Here is a 14,845-nt window from a genome sequence, read left to right as displayed (position 1 = left end):
TCCAAAGTCTGTTTTAATCTGTTAGAATTATGAATGTATGGCTCTGTTGTGACTATTGTTAACTTCATATAGCACTTGAAAACAAATCGGCTGTTTGTTGTAGCATTATATGAGTAGATACAATTAGCTCAGCAACTAAAATTTGTAGTTCTGCATACGTTCAAAGTCCAGGGATAAATACTGCACTTCTCTGGTAACTAAGAGAGTGACAAAGATTTGCTTAAATACTTAACCTGACACATTCACAGAAATCTCTGTGGGAAAGATTTAGTCTAGATCTGAGACAAATGATTGTGAAAGATGTGTTTTGCTAATTGTCTACCTGATACATCAGAAGCTATTTGGAAACTGAAAGTACTTTAAATTTACATCTCCTTGACTTCCCTGAAAGAAAGGACTGGTTACATATGGTGATTGTAACTACTCTGAAGCTGATTTTGGGACATAACTGACATGATGATTATGAGACATAACTGACTCTCTGAAAATGCAGTAGTAACTGATAGCTCTCTTGACTTCATTATTCAGGAGCAGTACATTTCTAACTGAGAAATGTTACACTTCCTAGTGCTTTTATTTATGTGATACTGACCTTAAGTATTTAGTTCTGGCATTGTGGACATGACTCTCTCTGAGGGAGATAGGACGTTCTGAAAAAAAGAGAAATGCCTCTCTGAGAGATGCAGCATGGATTTACTGAAGTGTCAGTCATAAAAAATAGTCCTTGTATCTGCACAGCAAAGTGACCTGTAAGAATGAGGAATAGGACCTATATTGAAATCTCTCATGCTGAGTCATGCTTTCCAACAATGTTGTTAATATAGTAGATGTAAATGATTTTCCTGTAAAATCCTCTGAAGATTACTTTGTTCCTTTGTTACATCAATGCAGTGGCAGGTACCTCCTTCCAGAGTGGTAATAGAAAAGATTAACCTACTGCTATATATTTTTAGTAGTGTTCTCTAACCCGATTCAGGTTGGATAAGCCAGGTTACTGTATATGGTGGCTTATGCAGCTGAACTGATCACTGAAAGTACCAACTTGATGTTGGCGAAAAGTAGCTGTACTTGATAATTTCTTCATCGTGAACTGCTGGATATGAAAATGAAATCTGACTGTGGTCTCAGGAGGACGGAGGATTATTGAGCTTCAGTCTACATGGATTCAGAGGTGGCCTTGATTTCAAATACACATTAAGATGTAAGCATAGTTATTACTTCCTCAGTTATGGAAATTTGGGATATTAATTTGACTTTGAGTCAGTCTGTATCCCCTTGTCAGGTATGTTTTTGTAATTATCTTAATATAGCATTTCTCTTGTAATTCAACTTGTCTTTGATACAACAACTTCTATCTATACCAAACCAGAAACATTATACAGATGGACAAAACTGGAGTGCATGGATGTCCAAAAATGTACATGTTATTTAGTTCATTAGTTTTACCTATATATAAATTACTATAATATCACTTTGGTGTGGGTTTCTTAATGTGCATGATTTGTTTTGGTAGAGCTGAGGACATCATAGATAACTTCAGTCACATAATATAATGCTTTTGCAGTCCCCTCCTTTTTTTTTTTTTTCAATTTCAGAAAGACTTTTTAGCAGTCATCTATTATAAAACATTGTTTTCCCAGTTTGTTTGCTTGTTACAATGTTTAGTCCCTAGTAAGAGGTTAACAGTGTAATAATATTTTGTCTGTGAGATTAGAATTATTTTAACAATTTATGAACTAATCATCTCTGTTTTAGAGCATTCTGTTTTAGAGCATTATTACTTAGGCACTAATGCACATGTCAGCTAAAAGAAATTTAATTCAGTGTGATTTTTATATGTAAATTTATATGTAAATTTACACCTGAAACTCATTGTACTATTAGCCTCTGATATTAAATGTCCTGTGCACATTTTTTTCTTCTAGTTAGTTTCCTGTACTGTAATAGTGATAAGAATGGATTCCTTACTAAGCAAGTTTTACAAATACATAATTTGCTTAAGGTGTTTAGTCCTGGATTTCAAGTAGTTCAGTTTGCTGTTCTGATAAACACTTAACTGTTGATGAACTGTTGGTACCTTTTTACAAACTGATATTTTGTAAGGCAAAATATGCCAAGTAAAATGGGAAAATACGGAATCAAGATAATGGCAATGCTGTGATTCTCAGTTGTCATAACCCTACATGGAATGGAGAGGGTTATCTTGGTAATTAGTTTACATCACAGTGAGGGGGAAAAAAATACAGCTTGTACAGTGAGGGAGGTGGTTCACTTCAAGATCTGCTCCGTTAACTTACGAGTGACTAGGAAGCTGGAAGAACTCACCCTGTCAGGACACAGGAGGTAAGGACATCCATGTGTCTGAATGATTACTGCAGGGAAGGCCTAGCTGTGTGGACATCTGGGTCTGGATTAGAAGTGTGTGTGGAGAGGAGAAATGGTGAGGCAAAGTTCCATCAAGCACTTCAGGAGCCATCTCTGATTTTTAAAACTAATTTGATGAAACTGCACTGAGCTATGTTCAGCATGACCCTGAAACTCTGTCATCAATTCTTCCGATAACTCACTTGAGCTGTTTTGTTCCTAGAAATGGAAATGAATAATATTGAGGGTACAACAAGAGACTTGATTAACTCCTACTATTGACATAGTGACACACTGATGGTGACATTGAAAGCTCTGATCATTTTGACCCTATGAAATATAGAAGGTCAGGATCTATTTTTTCAGAAATATTGCCACCTTTGTGTAAGCAGCATTCCTGCTTGTCTTTAGGTGCAGCACAGAGAAAGAAGGCACTTGTTACTTGTCAGTTTAGAAAAACAATGATGTGGACATGGACCTACAAAGGGAAGAATTTCTGCTGCATTATCTCACCAGACCTATCAAAACAACTTTCTTACCACTTATGTGACTTGAAAATTTGCTTCTATATCAATAGCCTGGCAAACCTGGGAGCAAGTACAAATGCTTTCTCCTTAAGGTTCATGGACTGGAAAAGCTACAAACAAATGCAGAATGAATGTCATCTCCTTAATGAAACTAGATTTTAATTGAAAACAATTCTTCTAAAGCATTAAGGAGTGTAGTTAGTCTCTTAGAAACTTTGGTAGATAGTACTTTTAATTGACACTGGATGATTGTTAGAATAGGATTATTATGGAAGTTTAAACACAGAGAAGTGTTATATACGGTAGTTTTAGAATGTGTCCATCTTCCTATAAGCTACCTTGTCAAAGTTGAAGGAGGATTATTTGATAGTTCAGTGCAGTGTATACATTAATAAAATGTCAAATTACGTATTATAGACTTAATTAAATCCTTTAGGTCCAGTTGCTAAAAGAAGAATGTAGAGAACGGGATGATGAGAAAATCTTTGGTATAAAATATGTCAGGAAAATATTTCAGCAAACAGATATAATATCACAGAAAATCAGTTGATGATGGTGAGCATTTTTTTTGATGCAGTCTTGATAATATTACACTTCTATATAGGCCTAGGCTATTAGTGTAGGATAAAGTATAAGCAGTCAATAAGTTACACAGAGAATAAATGTTATCTCATATTTACATTTAATTTAATTTAATTTTACCTTATGTTAGATTATTTTACTTTATGTTAGATTTTTTTAAATTACCTGCACTGGACAAGAAGTGGATTGCAGCAAGTTCTAAAGGAATAAAAACATGACATAATGCACCAGAATAGCTTTGTCTTGGGTACTGGCAGTCTTGGCACAAGAAGCAGTTTGAAGAATGAGATTAATTCTTTTATTTTTTCAACTTTTATAATTAGTTTTCCTCTGTCAAAACGTTTATAAAAAAACACAACACTGAAATGTAGATATAAATTAATGACTATAAATGTGTTTGGGACTTGCCCATATTATTACTCTTTTGCATTCTTTCTGATAAAAGGCTACTTTCAGGAAAATAGTACTCTTAACAATTACATGGGCATTTTCTTATTTATCCTAGTACTATGCCTCCATAACAATCAGTTAAGGCCTAGAAATGTACAATATATATACTTTCTATTGATAAATTATCCGCTCTTATTACCATCCATGAAGTAGCAGATCTCTGAAACGTTTATAGCAATTCCAAGGAAATTTCCTGGGAAATTCCAGGGAAATACATAATCCTAAGCGTTAATTTTATACTGGCAAGAGAACACTATTTTACGTTTAGCTAACATTTGCAGTATAAACTCTCCTTTGTGTACAAGATTACAAAAGCTTCTTTGATAGTTGCTGCTTTTTTTCTAAATAAGCAGTCCAATATTTACTTTTTACTGTAAAAGTATTTCTTCAACACAGCATGTAGATGTTTTACTATAAAATTGTTATGAAGCCTTTAGCAATAAAGTGGTAGATAGATTTAGAAATTTGTTTACATTGGTAAAAACTATTAATCTGAATTTTAAAATATTTTATGGCAAATTGAAATCCCATCTTACTGATGCAAGGCACTTGAATGATTTAAATTGTTGGTGTAATCTTGCCATCTGTAGAATATTAAATGTGTTTTATGTGTGTTCCAGTAGTCATTTTCTACAGATGTAAATATATAGAAATTTACCAAATCATAGGCAGGCTCAAAGAAGTGAGACAGCTGTGTCTGGGGTTGTAAAGTATTTCACATTCATGTTTTAGTGTATTATTAATTTTAATAGATATGTTATCTTTTTCTCATTTCATATTGCAATTTGAATTATTTACTTTTTACAAAAAAGTGTATGACAATTTTTCTCTGAAAACCAAATCACCATATGTTAAAAAAAGCAGCCTGCATTTTGAAATCAACTGCTTGGTTAGAACAAAGGAAATAGACCGAAATAGGGATAAATATAGATATAGAGAAATAAATACATGTATTTGGTTTTGGATTTTCCATATTTTATATAAATGAACATATATGAATAGAAAGCGTATATTTTAAACTTCAGATATGCATCCTGAATTGTGACAGTGGACTTCCTTTAATAATATCTTCCTTCCTGTCTGTTTAAAGTGTTTTGTTTCATAAAGTATATTCATATTTATACACATAGGTACATAAGATGGATTTACACTATTTTTGCCCTTGCAGCAAAGAAGGGGCTCACTGGAACACTGCTGAAACATAGCAGTGTTTCCAGGGCTGCTGCAGAATGCAGTGTAGGAAATGTGCAGAGTGAGCTGCCGCTGGGCAATTCCTGCTCATCTTAAAGGTGTTCCATGTGTAAAGTATGCATATTTATGTAATCAGGTCATACTTTGTTTCCCTTTTACTATTGTAACTACAATCTAATATGCATCTTTAATAGTAGACATGTTTTCCAGATGGTCAGGTAAAGATGGTCCTTGCCTGAAGTGTTCATAGACTTTAAACAGAAAGATATGAAGATGACTAGAAAAAGAAATGGCAAAAAGGAATGAGGGAGGAAATGTTTATTGTGGTGATTTTTTAATGTAGAGTATTATGACGTAACTTAAAAATTAAGGGAACAGATCCTGCAGAATTCAGCCTGAATCTTTTGCCAGTTTGCAAAGTAGACATTTTCAACTGTCTGTTCTTGACTGTTGGGAGATGGCTTTGGAGAGTTTACCTGGCTGGGACTACAGCAGATCTGCATGTAAGGTGTATATTGGAAAACCTCAGCCATATTTGGAAGGTGAAGTAACTTGTTAGAATGCAGACTGGCCAGGAAAACTTTATGGAATTAAAGAGTTTACAATTTGAAGATTCTGTGAAATGTCTCTTGTTGCAATTTTTCTGAGTTAGTTCACAGATTGAACAACGGTGCAGCCTGTGTTCTGATAAGTGTAAATCATGAGCAAGCATCCTACACTTGTTTGAGGAAGATATTTTATATGTAATGACTCATAATTAATTTTGTGGGTTTTTTTCCAGGATACTATGGAAATTTATATTCCCATCACTAATCCTGCAGATAAAATTCTCCAGCTGAGTGTGGTGCTGGAGAATCAGTCACTTTGTGGACAAAAGGCTTTAACGCTTAGGCCCAAAGAAACGTTTTTGTATCAACTAAAGTTTTCCCCAGCTGTTGTTGGCACTTCATATGGAAGGTAAGTTGCAGAATTTTGATACTTGTGGTTCTGGCTCTTGTACTAATAAGTGAACCACTTTCATTGAAACCTCAGTTACTTGAGATAGCTATTGCCCTAAGAAAAAACACAATAGCTAATAAATGGAATTTTTAAAAATTCCAATTTAAATACATTGTATCCCAAACAGCAACTTTCTTCTGAGGGGAAAAACCTGACTTACAAGCAGTAGAATAACCTCTAATTACTCTAATTCACTAGAAATCAGTGACCAACGTTTTAGAAATTTACTTCACTTAATATTAGAAGTTCCCTCTGAAAACTTCAGATTAATTCTTAGTTTTGTAAATTTGTAACTTCAATAATAACATGATTTCATTTTTCTTTTGGGAAGGAACAAAAATATAACAACATAACTAAAATGAGGTGAAGAACTCTTTAACAGTCTTCACATAAATCCCTTTAGCTTCAGAATCTTCCATTAATCAATGATATACTAAATTAATATGGAGAGATTTTAAATTACAAATTTTTCATTACATTGGAAATCACAACAAAATCAAGCAGGTAGGCTAATTAACAATACAAAGACAGATGACCTATTAGTCTTAGTTTCAGCTGAACCAGTTCAGCAACTAACTGAAGAGTGCAGAACTGCAAAACATACATTCCTGGAATTTGGTTAGCAAGGCATTATTTAGTTGAAGAACTGATTGAAAAGCAATTCCCTGTTTTTTAATTATATCGACTGGGAAAAATACGAGGATGGGAGGTTTATGAGGAGGGCAGAGACAGATGACTTTTGTTCAAAGACCCAATGTTTACAAAGCCAAAGTCCATGTATTTCAACATTTTGTTCAGTTTGCTTGTATTGATTTTTCCAAAGACCAGAATAGCAGCAGGTATCATTGTACAATACCACTTTCAAGCAACACTATTTTATAAAAATGAGTACTGTTATGCTATTAATTTTCTTTTATTTTTTTCTGTGAGACTTTGTAGAAATTATGCATTTTGAAGCTGTAAATGAGAATAGACCCCATCTTTTTATACCAGATATTATTTCTGGTGTTTTTGAGGTGTAGAATTTCCAAATAACAAAATAAGGGGGTTTTATCTGGCAAAACTTTGGGCTCAGCCAATTGATAGACTGGGACTTAGGGGGATATATGCAAAGATGACATAAGGCACACCTGTACATGTTCAATATAATTATGCAGTACTGTACTAGAAAGCTGTCTAATAGCTGCTTTAAATTGCAATAGCTCCCAAGGACTACAGTTACAGCTGGAAAGACGTACTTCCACATTACATCTACACTATTACCTTTTTTTTTTTTTTTCTGAAACCATGCTCTATTTCCTTTGCTATGGTAGCAGCTGGGAAGAAATGTTACAAAAGTGTTTTTGGCAGGTGTATCTTTTCAAATGGATTATTCTTTCCTAAGCTGTTTTATGCTCCCTTTAAAGGCTCTGTTGGCACAGAGGATAGTCTGGAACCATAAAGTCATGGAGCAGACATAGTTATCTATCATTTAGAACAAGAACTGGTCCTTAGTGGGTCATGGGTTTGCACAATGCATTTCATGTAAGTTTTTATATGCCCACAGTGCTTTGGTTTAATATTAAGACTCTGCTACTCAAAACCCTCCAAGAAATAGAAGAAGAAATCTGCAATAGGAAAGGAATGTGTTAGAATGTCTGTCACAGCAATATACTACTGTACACATCTCACCTAGCAGCAAGCAATTTTCAGTCATGACAACATTTGATTGTGTATCAAAACGGTATATCAAATATTCCTTTGAAGCATATCTCTTTGTCATGCTCATATAAATGTGTCTGTATCTATTCCTTAGTTTTCATCACTAGATTTGAAAAGATTTTCCTTTATAAAACCAATGAATATTATTTCTGTTTCTTTGTCTTTTGAGTTCAAAATGTCTAGAAAGAAAATACTGACACTGAAATGAAATTAAAGTTTACTCTTGTAAGTTAGCAGTTGAAATGCTTTGGGTTGTATTTTTAAAAACCCACAATAAAACCCAAACAAACAAAAAACCCAAAAACCAACTTTGCTAAAAAGTTAAGAAAAGTGAAGAAGCGATTTTGTGGCATCAGTAATTATAAATATTTTTAGTTTTGGTAGCTGAATTCAGATACCAGGAAGAAGTATTACAGGAAAACTGGGAGCTAATTAAAGAATTCACTATGTTGAACTCATTAGGTTTTCCTGAATTTTAATCTGTATATTTTTTATTGTATGCATAAATGCTATGTTATATTAAGCTTATGTATCTGTTTATAGTGTCATATTCCTGTCAGATATCATTGGAGAGTTTTGGTATGCACTGAAGTTGATTGTAGAGAAACCATTGCCAACTAGTCTACCTGAAATAGAATGTGAGCTTGGAAAGTAAGTATGTAGTTCATAGTGCTGAACTTGGTCATTCGTTTGAAGTATCATGGAAAACATATGAAGAGTTTATGTTAAAAAAAACAGAATAGTGCTGTTTATGTACTATAGTTTGCAGATAATTTTAATAGATATAGGTGAAATTCTCCTTGCAGAAAAACAATTGAAATGGAATTGTAGCCTATATGTAGACTTCCTTTGAAGTCTTTATATAGAAATCACTCTGAAAAAACTGCAGAATATAATAATAAATTTCCATAATACAGAGTTCTGTAGGTTGTTTTTGTCGTTGTTGTTGTTGTTGTTGTTGTGTTTTTTTCTCTTTCTGAACTAGGAATATATCTGACAGTCCTGCTTTACAAATGCTTGTTATACCAGTTATCAATTTCTTTTAAATTCTCAAGAAATGGCAAAGTAATACAACTTCTATCCAGCAGATCCTGGGGGTAGACATGGTTGGAACACTGCAAGTGTTAAGAAAATGAGCTACTTAGAGCAGACAGAGAAAGTAACCCAATTTTTGTCTTCCTTCAACAACATTTCATCTTGCATTTTGATAGCATAATTTTCAAGACAGAAATCAAAACTTTTAGGATAAGACTTTAAGAATGCCAGAATTTCAGTAGTGCTCTTCCATCTATTACCTCTGCCTAGTAGTAGGTTCTGTGAACACTGCTCTTCTGAATGGTAAATTCCACTTAATTCTGTATATCTTATCTTTGACTAAGTCTATAATTAACATACATTACAGACTGAGCAAAAAATGTTAGAGAGTACGATATGAAATTTCACCTGATTAAGTTTTTGTGGGTGAATATATTCTGCTGTTCATATATGATACACAGACCAGAGTTAATGGGCAATGCCTTTGTTACTATGTTTTTCTAAGAAAATCAGTAGGGTTGTCCATTTCCTTGTTTTTACTTTAAAATTCTGGGCCGATTGGAGTAAAAACCTTAATTTTTCTTTACTATGTAGGGTGAACTGTTAGTAGTTAGAAAAAACCTTTTCATTCAGACTAGCTGGCATTCAGAGTTTTCTTTAGCATGCACTACCTGTGAACTACATGTACAAGTAGTCTGGCTGAGAATGGCAAGTCATCCTTTTCTACTGCATATAAAATGTATGTTGGAAAGGATTAGCTCCTTTAACTACAACACTTGCCTCTCAAAATGATAATCTCAAATTTATTGAATTCCATTTCTTCAAATGAGATTTCTTTTCACTTTACATGTAGATACATGTAATTCCTATGCATATGTAAATGAACTCATCTATATCTGCCCTAGGCAGATAGCAATGGAAGGACAAAGAAGTACTATTTAATTAATTATCAGCAACAGCAGCAACAATACTGTATAACAGGAAATTAACAATAGTCTCTTTCATATATCTTTTTATATATATTATAAAACAGGATAACAAAACTGACAAACTTCTTCCTTTTGTTTCTGCATTATCTGCCATATTAGTTTCATAAAGCCTCCTGCTTTTTGTTATTTCCTTCAACACTCTCCTTTTTCCAGAAATTTACTTCTGTTGTGTCATCAGCATAACGTACTCTTCTTGAAGTGCAAAATCTTGGACAATTGTAACCCGTGATGGCATTGAGGTTACACTTAAACTACTGAGAATTGCTCTACCTGCTGAAAAGATGAGCTAGTCCAAATCAATTAGCTGCATTAATGCATGCTGTATATGTAAAGTCAATGCAGGTAGAAATTTATATGTTGTCTGTTTAAGAAACATATTATTTTGTTTAGTTTCGAATGGGTGTACTTCCTTGCTATGTTCTCAGAAACATATTGACTGCAAATGTCAAAATGTTTGAAGGATTTCTGATTGGTGAAGCTTTGTAGTTCTTTAAGAGACTAACTTCCATTCTACCACCGTTATCTTGAATGTGGAAGAAGCATTATCATATGTGATATCTTTCTAAGATTAACATTTTTTATTATGTGCTTGGTGCATTCTTTTTGCTATCAATCTGAAAAATTCAAGAAATTTGTCCTTGAAACATCAGTTGAAACTGCATTAGGAGCCAAGAACCCATTGATACATTTAGAATCAATTTCTGATCAATTCTTGAAAGAGTAGAAGAAATTCTAGCGGTTTATCTATTAATCCTCCTTCAGATACCCTAACATTTTGGGTTCATCACAGGCAGATCTGATTCTTGTTTCTGTCAAGGTAGATTTATCACATCCTTTGGCATATGCCTCTAAGCAAGAAAATCTTCTCCTTGATACTCTCCATCTTCCTTTATCCATCCTGTTATGGGCTCCACATTGGAGTCATTGAAAATGAGTCAGTCAAATGATGTTCACAGTTGTCTTGAATTTACTGTCATAGGCAACAATTTTTCTACCATAACCATGGCTGTCAACCTGTGTGGGTGGCAGAGGTTCTTAACGAATTTTTATCACTTGAAGAACCTCTAAAATTCAAATAGTTGCTCACTTGAAACTCCAGATATTCCAACACAGTTTTCCCTTTGGCAAAGTGTTATGTATGAAAGAGACCAGATGAAAATGTAAAGGCTAGAAATGGTAAATGTGAAAAATGGGGATTATCAAGTGAATCTGAAGTTCTTGTGTGAAAATTTCCTGGTATTTCTCCATTCTCTGCTTTTGAGGTTTTAGTGATAGTCAAAACAGGTCTGCCACTCAGCTGCTGCAGATTTATATAACTGTATATGTTGGAAGTATCCCACCTGCACACAAGTTTTAGGGCCTGATGTTACAGCTGTAAAGCAATACCTTCTCTTCTGAATGTTGCTTTTTATATTTTCTTTTTCCTTACTGATTTAGCTATGATTAAAGGACTAATTTTTTCCAGAGGATAAATATGTGGAGCAATCTGACAGTTGAGCTGCCACAACTTTGACTAGAGGGAATATCCATTAGGTAGATAAATTATGGCAAACTCAATATCTGTATCTCATTTTTCAAACTTTTTTAATTTACTGTTTTCACTGATTCACCTTCAGTCTCTTTTCTGTGTCCCTTGGTGTTATAATGAGAATGTGATTTATAGTCATATGTCTTTGTTAAAGGCAAATAATATATTATTTTGATCAGAATAGAGGATTTTTTGGGAGTCTTACATGTAATTTTGGAAACTGTGCTCCCTTTTGAAGGTATATTGTGTTTGTTTACTCTTTAATTAGAAAATAAAAGACAGTCTATAAAATGGAGTGCCTGCTGATTTAGAGCATAACATTTAGGCAATCACCATACTCCAGTCTTTGTTCTGAGATTGCCACAATACTCATTAAAATACATGCTCTACATGTGCAACATAATGATTTACCATTATGCTATAATGAACAACACAACAATTGTACAAAATGAAACAGATTTTGAGTCCATGCAGAGGAAGAAAGAGGAGGGGAGCAGGCAGAACCTCCATTAAAATGGCTGGTGTGGAAGTAAGTTTGTTTTGAAATCTCAAGGTTACAAGATGATCAAGAAGAATGGTTGCCTAGTGGCACTAAATCAAAAGCTACTGACAGAAGCACTTAATTACAAGCTTTTCCTGGTAAACGACTGTTTAGACAAAAAGGAGTTACAGATAGCATTTATCTGATTACCTTTAATTTCTGTCCTCTTTGCCTGAGGCAGACTGTGAGTCCATGGATAGACTACAGAATAATAAAATATATTTAAAATTCTTTTACTTTATGGAAACATTCTTTTTGGTTGGCCTTTGCACTCTGAATTATCTATTTGACTAAAATGTTTTATTCCAAAGTCAGATCTACAGAAAGTAAGGAAAGAAAGATGAGACATACACCTGCAAATTGGAGCCTAGGAATAAATATGAATCTGTGGTAACGAAGACACTAGGATTAATTTCCTCCTATCTAAAAGTTAAGCATCCAGTTTAAGGCATTAAGTCTAGGCTTCTCCTGTAGACAGTGAAAAGTGATTCCACATCTTAGGGATTGACATTAGGACCAGTTCTCCTTCCGGAGTATTGAGAGAGCTAGACAGTCCTTTTAACCAACTAACTTAAACCAACTTTCTGTCAACTGAAGTACAGCAAGACAAATTCTGCCCTTACAAGTAACCCAAGTATTAGAATGGTTATTGCTACCAGTTTTTATTGTTATCAATAATTATTAATGATATTAATTAATGCTATTAAATATGTGTCCATACTAGTGGAAAAATGCTAATGCAATAAAATATAATTCTTATTTTTAAAAGTACTAATTTTTCAAGAAAGAAAACAGGTCATGAACAATAAAATGCAATGGAATAAACTGTAATTAGTCATTGCTTATATGTATTTTTTCCAGATGTGCTTGTCTCTACATACCTCTCTTGAATCCTACACATGAAACTCTGGAGCTAGAAATTGTTAACAGCAATCCTAGCAATTTTTCAATTGAGACTGATCCAAAACACCCTGTAAGTAATATTTCTGTGCTTTCACAAAAGTCTTCAAAGAGAGCCTTCTTTTCAAAACATATAGAATTGTGTATTGTACTGTGGGTTCAGGATGCATGACATAGTCTCAAGGATTAGAGGCATTATAAGTATGTATACTAGAGATTTTATATCTTGAGCACGAAAACAATTAAACTTGAAAAACAATGCAAGCTGAAGTATAGATTTATTTTTTTTTTTCCTCTGGAATGCTTTGTGGAATAGTTTTGAGAAGGACTGCAGTGTTGGCTGCAAATAATATTCAGGACATATTAGGAAGAGAAGTTGTAAACTAACCAGCTGTATTACAAGCTTCACAAGTTTCTAAGAACAGGATAACTAGGTAAATATTTAGGTAAGTAGATAAAATGTTAATGTAAGAATATAAGTTGGCATTTATAACCAGCTTGCAGGGTCCATGAATAAGAATTTGATCAATTTAGCTGCAATAAAGCTTCAAGCAAATACCTTGAACCATTTTATTCTCCAAACTCACATTTACTCTGAGACTGATTTTTCCCAGGAAGATCTTCATCCTATTACTATTATGTACACTACATTTTCCTTCCCCATCACAGAAGCCCTTTCATCTTTCTGCCTAACATTTTCATTCTTCAGGGACTGAGAGTTGTATAGATGGGCTCAGCTTTCACATTTTCGTTGAGATTGGCTGGATTTCTAGGTGGTCAGAATTCTGAAAAATATTTTTGACCATTGATTACTAGTTAATACTACTGGTCCTTTATAAACTCTTTGGATGTTTTTGGCAATCAAATATGTGTCCTTTCTTTGATGGGGAGATGAGAAAAAGGGAGGATGCATGGAAACTGGTGCAAGGAGTTAAGGGGACCTCTTATTAGAATGTGAATATAGAAGCCTTAACATGAAAAAAGAAAATTAAGAAACCTGTTGCAGACAGGAAAGAAATGGCAATTTCACCTTTTCTAGACATGAGGAAGATAATACGAGGAAGACATACACCAGAGCTGGTTGGTTCCTTCCAACCCAAACTATTCTATGATTTTATAATTGTATTTGTGCTGATTGGCTTACAGTGGCTAGTTGGAGGAATATTGTAAAAAGATCCTAAAATAAAACTGAAAAGATAGAAAATGGATTGTATGGGGAAAACTGAGGACTACTGTGAATTTATAATATGTGCATTTTTGGCTTTCAGAAGCTAAACAGCTTTCAATCTCAAATATAGCAGTGCAAGACCAAATGTTCTTAAAAGGGGCTCTAAAGAAAACAGCTAGAGATCACGCTTATTTACTGAACTGCCCTATATTTATCATACATAGTATTGCATTAAATTAAAAGTATAAAACATCTTGGAATACTGAGGGAATCCAGCCTCCTCAGCCAGAAGACAGAGACTGGGAGAACAACCCCCCCACAATCCAGGAGGAGACAGTCAGTGACCTGCTGCATCACACAGACATACACAAGTCTATGGGACCAGATGGGATACACCCGAGGGTGCTGAAGGAGCTGGCTGGGGTGCTCCCCAAGATGCTTTCCATCATTTACCAGCAGTCCTGGCTGACCAGGGAGGTCCTGACATTGACACCCCCAGGTCCCTCTCTGATTGGCAGCTCTCCAGCCACTCCTCTCCAAGCCTGTAGCGCTGCTGGGGGTTGTTGTGGTCCAAGTGAAGCCCCCGGCATTTGGCTTTATTGAAACTCATAGAAGTCAGAGAAACTCATATAACTCAAGCCAGTCAGAGAGGGACGTGGGGGTGTTGATTGACAGCTGGCTGAAAGTGAGCCATCAGTGTGCCCAGGTGGCCAAGAAGGCCAATGGCATCCTGGCTTGTGTCAGCAATAGCGTGGCCAGCAGGGACAGGGAAGGGATCTGACCCCTGTACTCGGCACTGGTGAGGCCGCCCCTCGATTCCTGTGTTCAGTTTTGGGCCCCTCACTACAAAAAGGACATTGAATGACTCGA

General features: G+C 34.7%; 1 protein-coding gene across 1 annotated transcript in view; it reads left to right on the top strand.

Annotated features, from left to right (window-relative positions):
- The window catches only part of CFAP47 (cilia and flagella associated protein 47), a 338,064-nt gene that overhangs the window by 236,996 nt on the left and 86,223 nt on the right, over nucleotides 1-14,845 (top strand). The window contains exons 52-54 of the mRNA XM_026846341.1: nucleotides 5,896-6,071; nucleotides 8,358-8,465; nucleotides 12,769-12,880. Of these exons, the coding sequence (XP_026702142.1) occupies nucleotides 5,896-6,071; nucleotides 8,358-8,465; nucleotides 12,769-12,880 (396 nt within the window). The remainder of the gene's footprint in view (nucleotides 1-5,895; nucleotides 6,072-8,357; nucleotides 8,466-12,768; nucleotides 12,881-14,845) is intronic.

The sequence above is a fragment of the Athene cunicularia genome (assembly GCF_003259725.1).
Source record: "Athene cunicularia isolate RWA chromosome 1 unlocalized genomic scaffold, athCun1 chr1_part1, whole genome shotgun sequence".
NCBI lineage: Eukaryota > Metazoa > Chordata > Aves > Strigiformes > Strigidae > Athene > Athene cunicularia.
This window is presented reverse-complemented; position numbering and strand designations above follow the sequence as displayed.